The sequence below is a fragment of the Maniola hyperantus genome, chromosome 11, assembly GCF_902806685.2.
Source record: "Maniola hyperantus chromosome 11, iAphHyp1.2, whole genome shotgun sequence".
Lineage (NCBI taxonomy): Eukaryota > Metazoa > Arthropoda > Insecta > Lepidoptera > Nymphalidae > Maniola > Maniola hyperantus.
Window position 1 is genome coordinate 741,863 of NC_048546.1, and position 13,905 is coordinate 755,767.

Consider the following 13,905-nt stretch of genomic DNA (forward strand, 5'->3'; position numbering starts at 1 on the left):
TAATTACTTTGACATATGATAAAAATTGGTATGATGAAAACAAAACATGGAGGATATTCAAAGAGCCTGGGCTTCACTCTAATCTGTGAGTGAGCATTTCGCTTAAGTTAACAAGACGTTAGGAATGAAACTGAGTGTTTTCTAAATTTTTATTTTTATTCGTTAGATAGAATTTGGAAAGAAGATTGACAAACATGTTTTTCCTATTTTACTTACCGGCATGCCAGCCTTCTCCTTCTTGCTGAAGAACCTCCCTAAAGAGCTCTTGATCCCCCTTTTCTTCTGCTGGTGCATAGAGGCGATGGACACGGCCGAAGCCGCGGCCGCTACCCCCCGTGGTAAGCCCGGGGAGGCACCACCCCACGCCGCACTCGGCCCTGTACTGCTTGCCACACCGCCCAGTGACTCTTGACTTGAGCTGATATATAGAATAATTTGGTATTATCAATCTAAGCCCAAAATGTAAAAATGTCCACTTTTACTCTCTATGCTCTTTATTGTAAATGTTTTTGGTACAATTAAAAAATAAAGATATGGTCTAGCCTAGGAATTAATGAGTTTTAAAACAGTTATTTTTTAAATTAAATAGACCAGCGCTTGTCTGCAATCACACCAAGCTTGTGACAATTGATGGGTGTTGTGGCAGTCTAGAAAGCATTTGGAAGAAGATGCTTTTTTATACTTCTTATACATGTAGTTAGGAACGGACAACCACCTGTGTATCGGGATCCGGGCGAGGCTTCCCGACATTATCGACGTCCTGAGCGGCGTGGAAAAAGATAACATTGACAAATTAATTTAAATTTTGCTTTTTTCTGCAACTTCTTCCAGGTGGGTATAGATAGGTTTTTAAAGATTTCGTTGGAATTTCTTAAGATCTATAGTAACTCGTCGGAAATATCTGCGCACCTCGCTGGAATGCGTTTCCCCTCGTGCTTCCCCGCAGCTCATCCATTTTCGCCTATCCAGTACCAAAAGAGAATATAAACACTACGTTCTACCAGTACCGTTGCCAACGCAAGCACGTTGCATGACGACACTAAACCAGGTTCTCAGATATTTCCGACGGGTTGTACGTTTTAGCTCGCTACATATTTCACTGGCTCCCATAATGACGTCTACAACACAAGGATATATGGTGGGGGTATAAGCACACGATATCAACTCACGAGTCATAGGGCGCGGGGTAGTGCGACCTCAGCCTGTCTCGCTCGGCGTGCAGCGCCCGCGCCGCGCGCTCCAGTCGAAGCGCCCGGGCTCCCGCTCCCACTCCTATCGGGGACTCCGCCCCTTCCGGTACTACGCCCTGCATATCCTCGCATAGCTGTAGCTGGAAATGTAATAAATGATAATTTGATAAAGTCGAATACAATTTTCAAATTGTAAGATGCAACTTTTTGTTTAAAAACTTTTGTCCTGTAGCCTTGGTATAAGATTTTACATCTGACAAGTTGTAGATTCCTAGATAGATAATATCATAAATTTTACTAAAATCTACAAAAAAATTTATAGACATCACAATTCACATCATATCCATAATACAAAAAAAATATATTTATATCAATATAACTAGAATTAATACTATTTAATAATACACAATAATCTACAATTTTTAATATACAAAATTCGTACACCAATCAAACAAACAAAAGTTCAATCATCCTAAAATGTGCTATAGCGTAATATACGCGAAAGAAAAATTTCAATTTTTATCCAACAAAATACAAATCTACAATTTGGTAGAAGCCGACACTGCAAATAAGCTTGTGGTAACGATCCAATATACGGCAGGAGAGTGGGGGATGAAAAGCATATTTTTTTCGCTTTTAGGTCAGGGTTGTGTACTGCTTAGGTTGTTTTTAGGCTAAGGGTAAAAGGGGTAAATTGTGCAAAGAAATCCATACTATCCATACACGATTGTTTGAGTAGTGAATTCAATTACATTGATATTAACTTTTATATAAGGGGTACAATTGTGTTGCAGAAACTTTTTCGTGACACGGCCAGACTGACAATTGCAAACCGATTAAGGATTATTGAATTGAATTGAATTTATTTTATCCATATACAAATATAGGTAGGTATTTACATAGGTTCTTAACAACCTTGTTGTCTTGTCAGAACGATTAGATTGGGAATGAATGGTTAGATCTTGAGGTTTTTTAGTTATGTTACAAAGCGTTTACTAAATGGTCATATCTTTCTTTAGAGTAGCTACTCAAAACGCAAAAGGGACGGGACTTCGAGAACAGATAAATACCACTAAATATTGTTATACAGGTGGAATTGCCTAGCTGTTAGCATATCAGGGTTGCACAAGCATAATCTTTTGAGTAAGCTGCAAAATAGTAGCATTACATGACAATACTTTGTATGGGATAGTGGGGTTGCAAAGGCTGCAAAGATTTAGCAGTGCGGGTGTGGGACTAGGGGCAGGACCGACCTGGCTGGACGGCAGGCTCTCTGAGGCGGGCGCGGCGCGGTAATGGTGCGCGGGCGACATGGACGCCGGCGCCTGCGCAGCCACCGACACAAGTCAACATACAGGTAACCAGGTAAATAAACAGGGGTGATTGGAAACACCTATCATACTCTATGTTTAAGCGATTGAGAGTGGAACGGAACGGTACTTAGGTAAATTGCCTGTGATCTCAACAATACGGTATACGGAAAAACTCAAGCTTCGAGTTTATGATTATACCTGAATTTGTGTAACCTGTAAATATTTTTTCTTAAATAAATTTTTTTTTTATTATTATTATTATGGATATACATCTACTCTCACGCCCGCGTACAAAATAGATACATATAAAAGCCAAAAGAGTTATAATATACTTACATACATAAAAATAAATAAACCTACATAAACATTACATACATACATATTTGTACCGGGCGGAGGATTACACCCCGGCAGGGGAGACCAAACGGCCGGGGGTCAGGGCGACAGGTGAAGAAATCGGCGGACCATCCTAGCCGAGTCCAACAAGACCGCTTTTTGCATCCTGGCTGCGAGCGAACTGCCACGGAAACCCAGTCGCCTCAGATGTTGAGCGAGGCTGACTGGGATCAACCCATTCGCAGATATGACGATTGTTATTATTATTAATAACATTTGACAGTCGCTGGATAAGATTACAGCTACAGTGTGACGACGGTGGTACGAGCGGTTGTAAGGAGAGCGCCGAAACGTACTTCAAAATGCGCCTCCCTTGCTCAAAATTGTACAAGAACGCTCAATTTGAAAGGAAAAAAGAAAATGCATTTACAGTGCGACAAGGTTATCTTGGCGCGTGGCGGAAATCGGAACTAACGTTGCCGTCAAGTTTCCCCTTTGTTCTTGTTTGAATATTCTAAGCCTTTGTTCTCCAACAGCGCCCCCCTGTCAATGTCATTCAAGTGCCAAGAGAGCCTTGTCGCACTGTATCTGTTGTTGGTGATACAGATAAAAACAAACCATACAAAAGTAACGTTATCATCTGTGACACCCCAAACCGGTGTACAGCTTAGCGTGTCTTGCATCATATGCGTCAACACGCATAAAATGCAGGCCGCAGATTTTCAGCTGTGACCGGGGTTGAGATAAAGTCAAAGTCTCTTATTGATTGTCTGGTATAGTGTTAGATTTGTAAGATATAGTGGTGATAATTATAACGCAAACTTAAAACTAAAGCTACGAGGGTTCCAAACGCGCCCAGGTCTGAGAAGAGCCCACAACAAACTCAGCCAGGTATTCTTTTTATTATCACCACTTTACAAAATTATTGAAACTTATTAAAACTATCACAAAGTCGATTAAGCAACTCATTCCCAAGCTTGCTTATCATTTAAATAATCCTTTACATTGTAATAGGATTTTTCAATTAGTTTACGTTTTATGAAAACTTTGAACTTGTTGAGAGACATCTCCAATATGTCTTCTGGAAGCTTATTATAGAAACGTATGGAATTACGAGCAAATGAATTGCTAACTTTACTGAGCCTAGAGGCGGGAATTACAAGTTTATTTTTATTTCTAGTATTTATATTATGACAGTCACTTTTTTTTTAATTTATTTATGTTTTTATGTACGTACAGTAAATTTTCAAAAATATATTGATTATGCACTGTCATAATTTTAACTTCCCTAAATTTAGTTCTCAGCGACTCTCGTGGCCCCATACTGTATATGGCTCGAACAGCCCTTTTCTGCAGCACAAAAATAGAATTAATATCAGCAGCATTACCCCATAATAATATACCATATGACATAATGCTGTGAAAGTAACTAAAATATATTAGTCTCGCAGTTTCTATGTCTGTCAACTGGCGAATCTTTTTTACCGCTACCGATAGATAACCTTATACTATAACCTCGATACTTTGCTCGCGTCTTATCAATTAAGAGGTACTTTTGAATTTCCATATTCCAGAAATCTTATAATGTAACACCTATTCTGTAAAATCAAACCAAAAAACAAACGTTCGCTGCGCTCATGCTTGAACTGAAACTTCTAAAGACAGATAGGTAGGTACCTATTCAAGCATACGACGATTTTGATTTTATTGTCTCGCGAAGAGTGTAAAGTAGAATATTGAACTTGGGGGTAATACTGTCTTAGTCTTGTGCGCCCCTAAACCCCGCGCTTCACTCAGGATTCTCAGGAATCCCTCGTTACGTTTGGGATTTATCCCGGCGCTCGTGACGTAAGACATTACATTACTCCCATGTTCAATAATCGACTATTTTGTAGAGAAGATACTCACGGTATGGTATTTATGGTGGTTCGGGCGGGAGGGTGAGGCGGCAGGCGGCGGGGACTCGCCGCGTCGTGAAACCACGTTCATATGCTCGTAGCTGCCCACCTGATGCGATCAAATACGGGTACATTACGTCTGACAACTGACGTCCCAAGGGGGGAGACTGAGCATAAGGGACAAGGAAGAGACAAAATAATTTGTAGGGAGTCAAGAAGGCGCCCCGGGAAAATGCCAAGAGCAAGTACCGAACGGGCGCCCTCCCGCGATTTGGCCCATATAACCGAGAGGTTGGTGGGGCCATGGGAGGTGGAGGGTAGTCCCGAGTCTGACAACTCTATTTTTAGGGTTCCGTACCTCAAAAGGAAAAACGGAACCCTTATAGGATCACTTTGTTGTCTGTCTGTCTGTCAAGAAACCTACAGGGTACTTCCCGTTGACCTAGAATCATGAAATTTGGCACTTGGCAGGTAGGTAGATCTTATAGCTGACATTTGGGGAAAAGTCTGAAAACCGCGAATTTAGGGTTAGATCACACAAAAAAAAATTAAATTGTGGTCATGAACTAATAATTAGTTTTTTCAACTTTCGAAGTGAGTGACTATATCAAGTGGGGTATCATATGAAAGGTCTTCACCTGTACGTTCTAAAACAGATTTTTATTTATTTTCATGCATCATAGTTTTTGAATTATCGTGCAAAATGTCGAAAAAATACGACTGTAGTACGGAACCCTCATTGTTCGAGCCTGACTCGCACTTGGCCAGTTTTTTTTTTAATAATATTAGCCAAGTTTATCATGACTAATATTCCCATTTCCCCTCCAATTAAGCGTAAAGCTTGTGCTAGGAGTAGGCACGACAATAGTGCAACGGGTGGGGTTTGAACCGGTGACCTTTCGGTTTGTATAAAGGCAAAGCGCCGCAATAGGGTCTTGGAATGTAGCAGTAAAATGATGTAATGTTTTGTATAGCGGTAGTTTAGGGGGCTAGAATTCATTATTAAAGAGAATAATTAAAAAATAATTTCGATTTTTCGTTATTTTTAACATAAATAATTATTGACGTCACGCTGTACTCTCTTGTATGAACCGTATTTCTGTTAATTACTCAAATAGCCTTAGTAACATCAGCGCTCTCTCTCATTCTCATACAATTAATTCTCTACAAAGAAAAAGTAGATGGACTCACAATACTCACTCTGGACTCCAGCTCCTCAGCTCTTGCCCTCGGTACTCCTGCTTCTCCTCTTGTATGAGACGTATTTCCGTTAATCGCTCTAGTAGCCTTAGTAACATTAGCGCTCTCTCTCATTCTCATACAACTCTCTACAAAGAAGTAGAAGATGGACTCACAATACTCACTCTGGACTCCAGCTCCTCAGCTCTTGCCTCGGTACTCTGCTTCTCCTCTTGTATGAGACGTATTTCCGTTAATCGCTCTAGTAGCCTTAGTAACATTAGCGCTCTCTCTCATTCTCATACAACTCTCTACAAAGAAGTAGAAGATGGACTCACAATACTCACTCTGGACTCCAAGCTCCTCAGCTCTTGCCTCGGTACTCTGCTTCTCCTCTTGTATGAGACGTATTTCCGTTAATCGCTCTAGTAGCCTTAGTAACATTAGCGCTCTCTCCTCATTCTCTACAACTCTCTACAAAGAAGTAGAAGATGGATTCACAATACTCCACTCTGGACTCCAAGCTCCTCAGCTCTTGCCTCGGTACTCTGCTTCTCCTCTTGTATGAGACGTATTTCCGTTAACGCTCTAGTAGCCTTAGTACATCAGCGCTCTCTCTCATTCTCATACAATTAATTCTCTACAAAGAAAAGAAGATGGACTCACAATACTCACTCTGGACTCCAGCTCCTCAGCTCTTGCTTCGGTACTCTGCTTCTCCTCTTGTATGAGACGTATTTCCGTTAATCGCTCTAGTAGCCTAAGTAACATTAGCGCTCTCTCTCATTCTCATACAACTCTCTACAAAGAAGTAGAAGATGGATTCACAATACTCACTCTGGACTCCAAGCTCCTCAGCTCTTGCCTCGGTACTCTGCTTCTCCTCTTGTATGAGACGTATTTTCGTTAATCGCTCTAGTAGCCTTAGTAACATCAGCGCTCTCTCTCATTCTCATACAATTAATTCTCTACAAAGAAAAAGAAGATGGACTCACAATACTCACTCTGGACTCCAGCTCCTCAGCTCTTGCTTCGGTACTCTGCTTCTCCTCTTGTATGAGCCGTATTTCCGTATTAATAGCATCTAATTGTTCTTGTAACATCAATGCCAAGGCCGCCGCGTCTGTGTGTCCACCTTCCGCGCCGTCCGATTCATCATTCTAGAAACAAATAAAAACCGGTCAAGTGCGAGTCGGACATCGTACAAAATGATATTAATATTAATAACCATCATTATGATGATACAGTTCTTGCAATTCACGAAGGCGAGTGTACTTGTGGTAACGTCGTTTACACGGTCATTGCGTAAGTGTGCGTGCATGTCGGACCAATCAGTCGCGAGCAAACGCTGTCCGACGCACACATTTAGAGTACCTTACGTATACCGATACGACTTACACACAAGCATGAGTCAGTGACCTTCGTGAAATGCAACAACTATAATTGGGTATTTGACTTCAATTATTTTATTACTTTATTATAAACTAGCTTATGCTCGCGACTTCATCCGCGTGGACTACAAAATTTCAAACCCCTATTTCACCCCCTTAGGAGTTGAATTTTCCCAAAAATCCTTTCTTAGCGGATGCCTACGTCATAATAGCTATCTGCATGCCAAATTTCAGCCCGATCCCGTCCAGTAGTTTGAGCTGTGCGTTGATAGATCAGTCCAGTCAGGTTAGTCAGTCAGTCAGTCAGTCAGTCAGTCAGTACAGTCAGTCAGTCAGTCAGTCAGTCAGTCAGTCAGTCAGTCAGCTCAGTCAGTCAGTCAGCACCTTTTCCTTTTATATATATAGACTAGAATAAAAATAATGATGTAAACTGAAAAAACTAATTAAATTGATCAAATAACAAAAGTTATAAGCATTTAAATATTTCTGATTAGACAGAGATAGCGATATAGCATTATGACGTCATTGTGACTAATGCCATAGTACCTTCGTGTGGTTTCATACAAATTTTCGTTTTGCGAGAAAGGGATAGAAGACCATCCCACTCAATGCCTGTAACTTTGTAAATCGTTGTTGGATTTTAATATTTTTCAGCGTACGTCATTATTTTTATCCTAGTTTATAATAAACTAGCTTATGCTCGCGACTTCGTCCGCGTGGACTACACAAATTTCAAACCCCTACTTCACCCCCTTAGGAGTTGAATTTCTAAAATCCTTTCTTAGCGGATGCCTACGTCACAATAGCTATCTGCATGCCAAATTTCAGCCGATCGGTCCAGTAGTTGAGCTGTGCGTTGATAGATCAGTCAGTCAGTAGTCAGTCAGTCAGTCAGTCACCTTTTCCTTTTATATATATAGACTAGAATAAAAATGATGATGTAAACTGAATAAACTAATTAAATCGATCAAATAACAGAAAAGTTACATGCATTTAAATATTTCTGATAAGACAGAGATAGCGATATAGAATTATGACGTCATTGTGACTAATGCCATAGTACCTTCGTGCGGTTTCATACAAATTTTCGTTTTGCGAGAAAGGGATAGAAGACCATCCCACTCCAAAATTAAAATGCCTGTAACTTTGTAAATCTTTGCTGGATTATAATATATTTTCAGCGTACGTCATTATTTTTATCCTAGTTTATAATAAAGTAATAATATTTATCAAATTCAAAAGTAGGCAAATATCCAATAATATTAGCTCAGCATCACTGGAGACGTCGAAGGCCTGCTGCACGCTCGCGAGGTGGTGAGCTTGCTGCAGCTTCTCCCACGAGCCGTCCAACTGCAACCACACAATATACACAATAATATTACCTCAGCATCACTGGAGACGTCGAAGGCCTGCTGCACGCTCGCGAGGGTGGTGAGCGTGCTGCAGCTTCTCCCACGAGCCGTCCAACGCAACCACACAATATACACAATAATATTACCTCAGCATCACTGGAGACGTCGAAGGCCTGCTGCACGCTCGCGAGGTGGTGAGCTTGCTGCAGCTTCTCCCACGAGCCGTCCAACTGCAACCACACAATATACACAATAATATTACCTCAGCATCACTGGAGACGTCGAAGGCCTGCTGCACGCTCGCGAGCGTGGTGAGCTTGCTGCAGCTTCTCCCACGAGCCGTCCAACTGCAACCACACAATATACACAATAATATTACCTCAGCATCACTGGAGACGTCGAAGGCCTGCTGCACGCTCGCGAGGTGGTGAGCTTGCTGCAGCTTCTCCCACGAGCCGTCCAACTGCAACCACACATATACACAATAATATTACCTCAGCATCACTGGAGACGTCGAAGGCCTGCTGCACGCTCGCGAGGTGGTGAGCTTGCTGCAGCTTCTCCCACGAGCCGTCCAACTGCAACCACACAATATACACAATACGTTAAAAAGACAGCAGCATTGGAGGTTCCTCTGGTGCTGCAAATGTTCACGGGCGGCGGTAATCACTTAACATCAGGTGACACGTCTGCTCGTTTGCCTGATAGCCGGACACCCCCGATCGTCAAGCTTAGGCAGTTGCTTAGCATAAAAGTCCGTTCGGTACCCTCATTCCGCACATCGTCTTGATTACGTGACTTTTGAGTCCACCAATCACAACAAACCATTTTCCTCTGTCGCCCACCAACTTTTTTTTTTTTTTTTATATAAATATAGCGAACAAGCGAGCAGGCGGGTCACCTGATGTTAAGTGATTACCGCCGCCCATGAACATTTGCAGCACCAGAGCACGAAACGTTTTGCGTCATCATTCCTCATAGGCTAAGGTTTGGAATACTCTTCCGCGATATGTGTTTCCTACCAATTACAACCCGGGTATCTTTAAAACAAGAGTGAATAGGCATCTTCTAGGTAAACGCGTCCCATCTTAGGCCACATCATCACTTCCCATCAGGTGTGATTGTGGTCAAGTGTATACCTATAATGAATATATATTTTAAAAAAAAAGACCGTTCGGTACCCTCATTCCGCAACATTGTCTTGATTACGTGACTTTTGAGTCTACCAATTACAACAAAGCATTCTCCTCTGTCGCCCACCAACTTTTTACGATTTAGTTTTCATGCAAAACCTTGTATATGCGTACTCTTGAGGTTGAATTCTCTGTGGGGATAACGTAACAGAGAGAGATGTATAGTAACTTCTCCGAGTGGATAGAGTATACAAATGGCTACCTTAGGTTGGAAGAGCGAGCCGGGCGGCGCGTGCGGCGGCTGCGGGGCGGCGGGCGACAGCGAGCGAGTGAGCGCGTCCGTTTGTTGAATGTTGAATGCTATTTCCGCTTGCAGCATTTGACGCTTCAGCTGGGAAACACAAACAACACGTTTATTTATTCGAGCCTCAATAGCTCAACGGGTAAAGGAGTGGACTGAAACCGAATGGTCGACGGTTCAAACCCCGCCCGTTGCACTATTGTCGTACCTACTCCTAGCACAAGCTTGACGCTTAGTTGGAGAGGAAAGGGGAATATTAGTCATTTAACATGGCTAATATTCTTTAAAAAAAAAAAAAAAACTTATTACATTTTAGTCGCTCATTCTCGTTTACTCCACCTAAAACAGACTCCAGGCTAGGTGCAACTCGGAAACGTGTGTCATCCATCAGGACTAAAACATCATGGTGGGACAGACGTTTTCCTCGCTAGCTCACCATAGAGAACTTCTACGAGTGAGAAGGGTACCGATAAGTCAGAGGTGCGTGCCTGGGATCGAACCCCCGACGTCCGATTAGGGGGCGGACGTCCAACCACTAGGCTATCACAGCTTCAGGGCTCACATGCGCCCATCATGCAAATGGAGCTAAGTGTAGAAACGGAGCCAGAAGAAAAGAGACGATACCTGTTCAGTCTCCATCTCCACTTAGCCAGCTCCTTCAGTATCTCGCCTTCTCAGAGAGCAGCTCATCCGCGTACTTCCTCGTCTTCTCCAACTCTTGCGTCAGCGCGTTCTTCTCGTCCAGCGAGTGCATTCTTTCTTTTAAGTGCACTTGTAACCTGAAAACAACAATCAATCAGTCATTTCATTTAACCCTATCATTATTTGAAAAAGTAATTCAAATCACTTAGTATAATTTATTTTATTTTATTGTGATGCTTGGCAACAATCATCCATACTAATATTATAAATGCGCAAGTGTGTATGGTCTGTCTGCTAGCCTTTCACGGCCCATCTGTTCAACCGATTTTGACGAAATTTGGTACAGAGATAGCTGCATCCCGGCATAGGCAACTTTTATCCCGGAAAATCAAAGAGTTCCCATGGGGGTTTTTTTTTCTACCAAAAGCACCATTATAAAATGGCAGCTTTATTGCTACTATCATCTAGCCTGTGGGCTAATCTAAATATAAAAGGAAAAGGTGACTGACTGACTGACCTGACTGACTGATCTTATCAACGCACAGCTCAAACTACTGGATGGATCGGGCTGAAATTTGGCATGCAGATAGCTATTATGACGTAGGCATCCGCTAAGAAAGGACTTTTGAAAGTTCAACCCCTAAGGGGGTGAAATAGCGGTTTGAAATTTGTGTAGTCCACGCGGACGAAGTCGCGAGCATAAGCTAGTAAGTAATATTATTCTAGCTTAAACTTCTACTCATAATTAATTTCTAAATCTAATTTACAGTCCAAAAACTATCCTTAGTTTATTCTAATACATACAGTTCACTATGTTTTGTGACCTAGAAAAGAACTCACGGGATTAAAAAAAAATTAACCCACGCGTACGAAGTCGCGGGCGTAAGCATAAGCCCAACAAAGGGCAATGATAAGGTCTAGGTTGGAATGCGCTTGTCTAAAAGAGGCTATTCACTCTTGCCTTGAAGGTATTAAAGTCGTAGTTTGCACTTTGCAGGCACCACAGCCACCAGTAGGGCATTCCACACCACCATAGTCTTGTACACCATAGTCTTGACCATAGTCTTGGGTAGTTATGTCTTATGGAATCTTAATATGGGGTAAAGCGGCAGATATTGGGAGAATTTTTGTATTACAAAAAAGGGCATTACGCGCAATTTATAACTTAAGACCACGCGATTCCCTTCGAGAGAAATTTAAGGAAATAGATAATCCTTACTGTAGCCTCTCAATATATTTATAATAACATAATTTTTGTAAGACAAAATATTCTTAGTTACAAGAAAATTGGTGATCTACACAATAGGCTAACTAGAAACAAAGACAAACTTGCAGCTCCTGCCTTCCGCCTCAGGAAAGTCCAAAGTCATTTGTGGGTATGGGTATTACCTTTATAATAAAATCCCGCAAACTATTTTGGACTTACCTTTGCACAAGTTTAAAAAATCTATTAAAAATATGCTCCCTGAAAAAAGCATATTACACAATTGAAGATTATCTAATGATAAAAGAGCGTGGATTTGACCTGCAGCTCGTTTCAGCAACGCACAAGACTGCAAATACTATTTTATACATGGTATAATTTGTACCTATATCAAATATTTGAAAGGAGCAACCGCCGAGTTTCTTGCTGGTTCTTCTCGGCAGGAAAGGCATTCCGAACCAGTGGTAGATGCATCCGACTATTCGTAAGCACTTGTAAAAGTTTATACGAATAAAAAAGATTTTCATTTCATTTTCATTTTCATTTTCATTTTCATTTCATTTTCATTTTCATTCATAAATTCTCTTTCCTTCTGAGAACATTTCATAAACCTGAAATCTGAGATCAATAATCGAACCCCCACCTGTCATTGGACTCAGATAGCAGCTTGTCCACGGTGGCGGACAGCCGCGTGTTGTGCTCCTCGTTCATCCGCAGCCGCTGGTTGAGCCGCATCAGCTCCGCGTTCTTCTCTTCCACGCTGGCCTCCAGCCTCTGTATCCTGTCCTCCGCTGAGCCATGTCGCTCTTGGGCCTGCAAACACGGAAAGAACATCAAAATTTTGAAAAACTCGTAAAGGCAAGCATTGTATGATAAATTTTTGTACAGGACAATAATCATCATTATCAACCGATCGACGTTCACCGCTGGACATAGGTCTCTTGTAGGGACTTCCATACGCCACGGTCTTGCGCCACCTAAATCCAGCGGCTCCCTACGACCCGTCTGATGTCGTCCGTCCACCTAGTGGGAGGTCTTCCAACGCTGCGTCTTCCGGTGCGAGGTCGCCATTCCAAGACCTTGAGACCCCAACATCTATCGGTTTTACGAACTATGTGCCCTGCCCATTGCCACTTCAGCTTCGCAACCCGTTGAGCTATGTCGGTTACTCTAGTTCTTCTACGGATCTCCGAAATGAGGGAGGTCCGTTGGATAACCAAAGTAACCGATAAAGCTCAGCGGGTGGCCAAGCTGAAGTGTCTATGAGTAGGGCAATTAAATCGAAAAACCGATAGATTTTGGGTTAGTGCTCGAATAGCGACCTCGCACCGGAAAGCGCAGCGTTGCAAAGCCCGCACTAGATGGACAGATGACATCAAACGAGTGGCAGGGAGCTGCTGGATGGCGGCGGCGCATTTCCGCCATGGTGTGTGGAAGTCCTTATATAAGAGACGGTGGTCCACAACAATTTAAATTTCACTACGAACTCTGATCACATAAGTTATTATTCATCTAACTACATCCATTATCCGCCAAGGGGTAGGTCCTACCTACGACAAAGCGCATGAGGAATGGACGTGAGTCTAAACCAACTCTGATTCTACTCATATTCTAGTTTAAGCAATTGCCAACTATGTATGGTACACGACAGGTCGAAATGGCGATCGGGGAGGGAACGCCCCGCACACCCGCACGTCACCCGCTTGCGTCTGCAACGGGTTAGCTGATAGCTCCCGCCTCATATCCCGATTGCCATCTCAACCTGTTGCGGACTATAGTTAGAAAAAACTGAAATATTAAAATCAAGAACAATTAAGTCAACATAATTGGCAATTTCTATTCGCACCACAAAAGTTGAACTGAGACACCATCGTCTGTTTGAAATTGACTTGGTTTATTTGCAGAAAACTTATTCACTTTTCATTTGAAGGTACTTATGTTACAAGTGGAGGGGAAACAGAAGCTG

At 42.1% G+C, this 13,905-nt stretch overlaps 1 protein-coding gene across 1 annotated transcript in view; it reads right to left on the reverse strand.

Annotated features, from left to right (window-relative positions):
- Nucleotides 1–13,905, reverse strand: part of LOC117986647 (liprin-alpha-1-like) — a 168,624-nt gene that overhangs the window by 14,770 nt on the left and 139,949 nt on the right. The window contains 11 exon segments of the mRNA XM_069501958.1: nt 217–418; nt 1,170–1,330; nt 2,444–2,515; nt 4,748–4,846; nt 6,921–7,076; nt 9,154–9,237; nt 10,055–10,183; nt 10,718–10,734; nt 10,737–10,763; nt 10,766–10,872; nt 12,583–12,752. Coding sequence (XP_069358059.1) covers nt 217–418; nt 1,170–1,330; nt 2,444–2,515; nt 4,748–4,846; nt 6,921–7,076; nt 9,154–9,237; nt 10,055–10,183; nt 10,718–10,734; nt 10,737–10,763; nt 10,766–10,872; nt 12,583–12,752 — 1,224 coding nt within the window.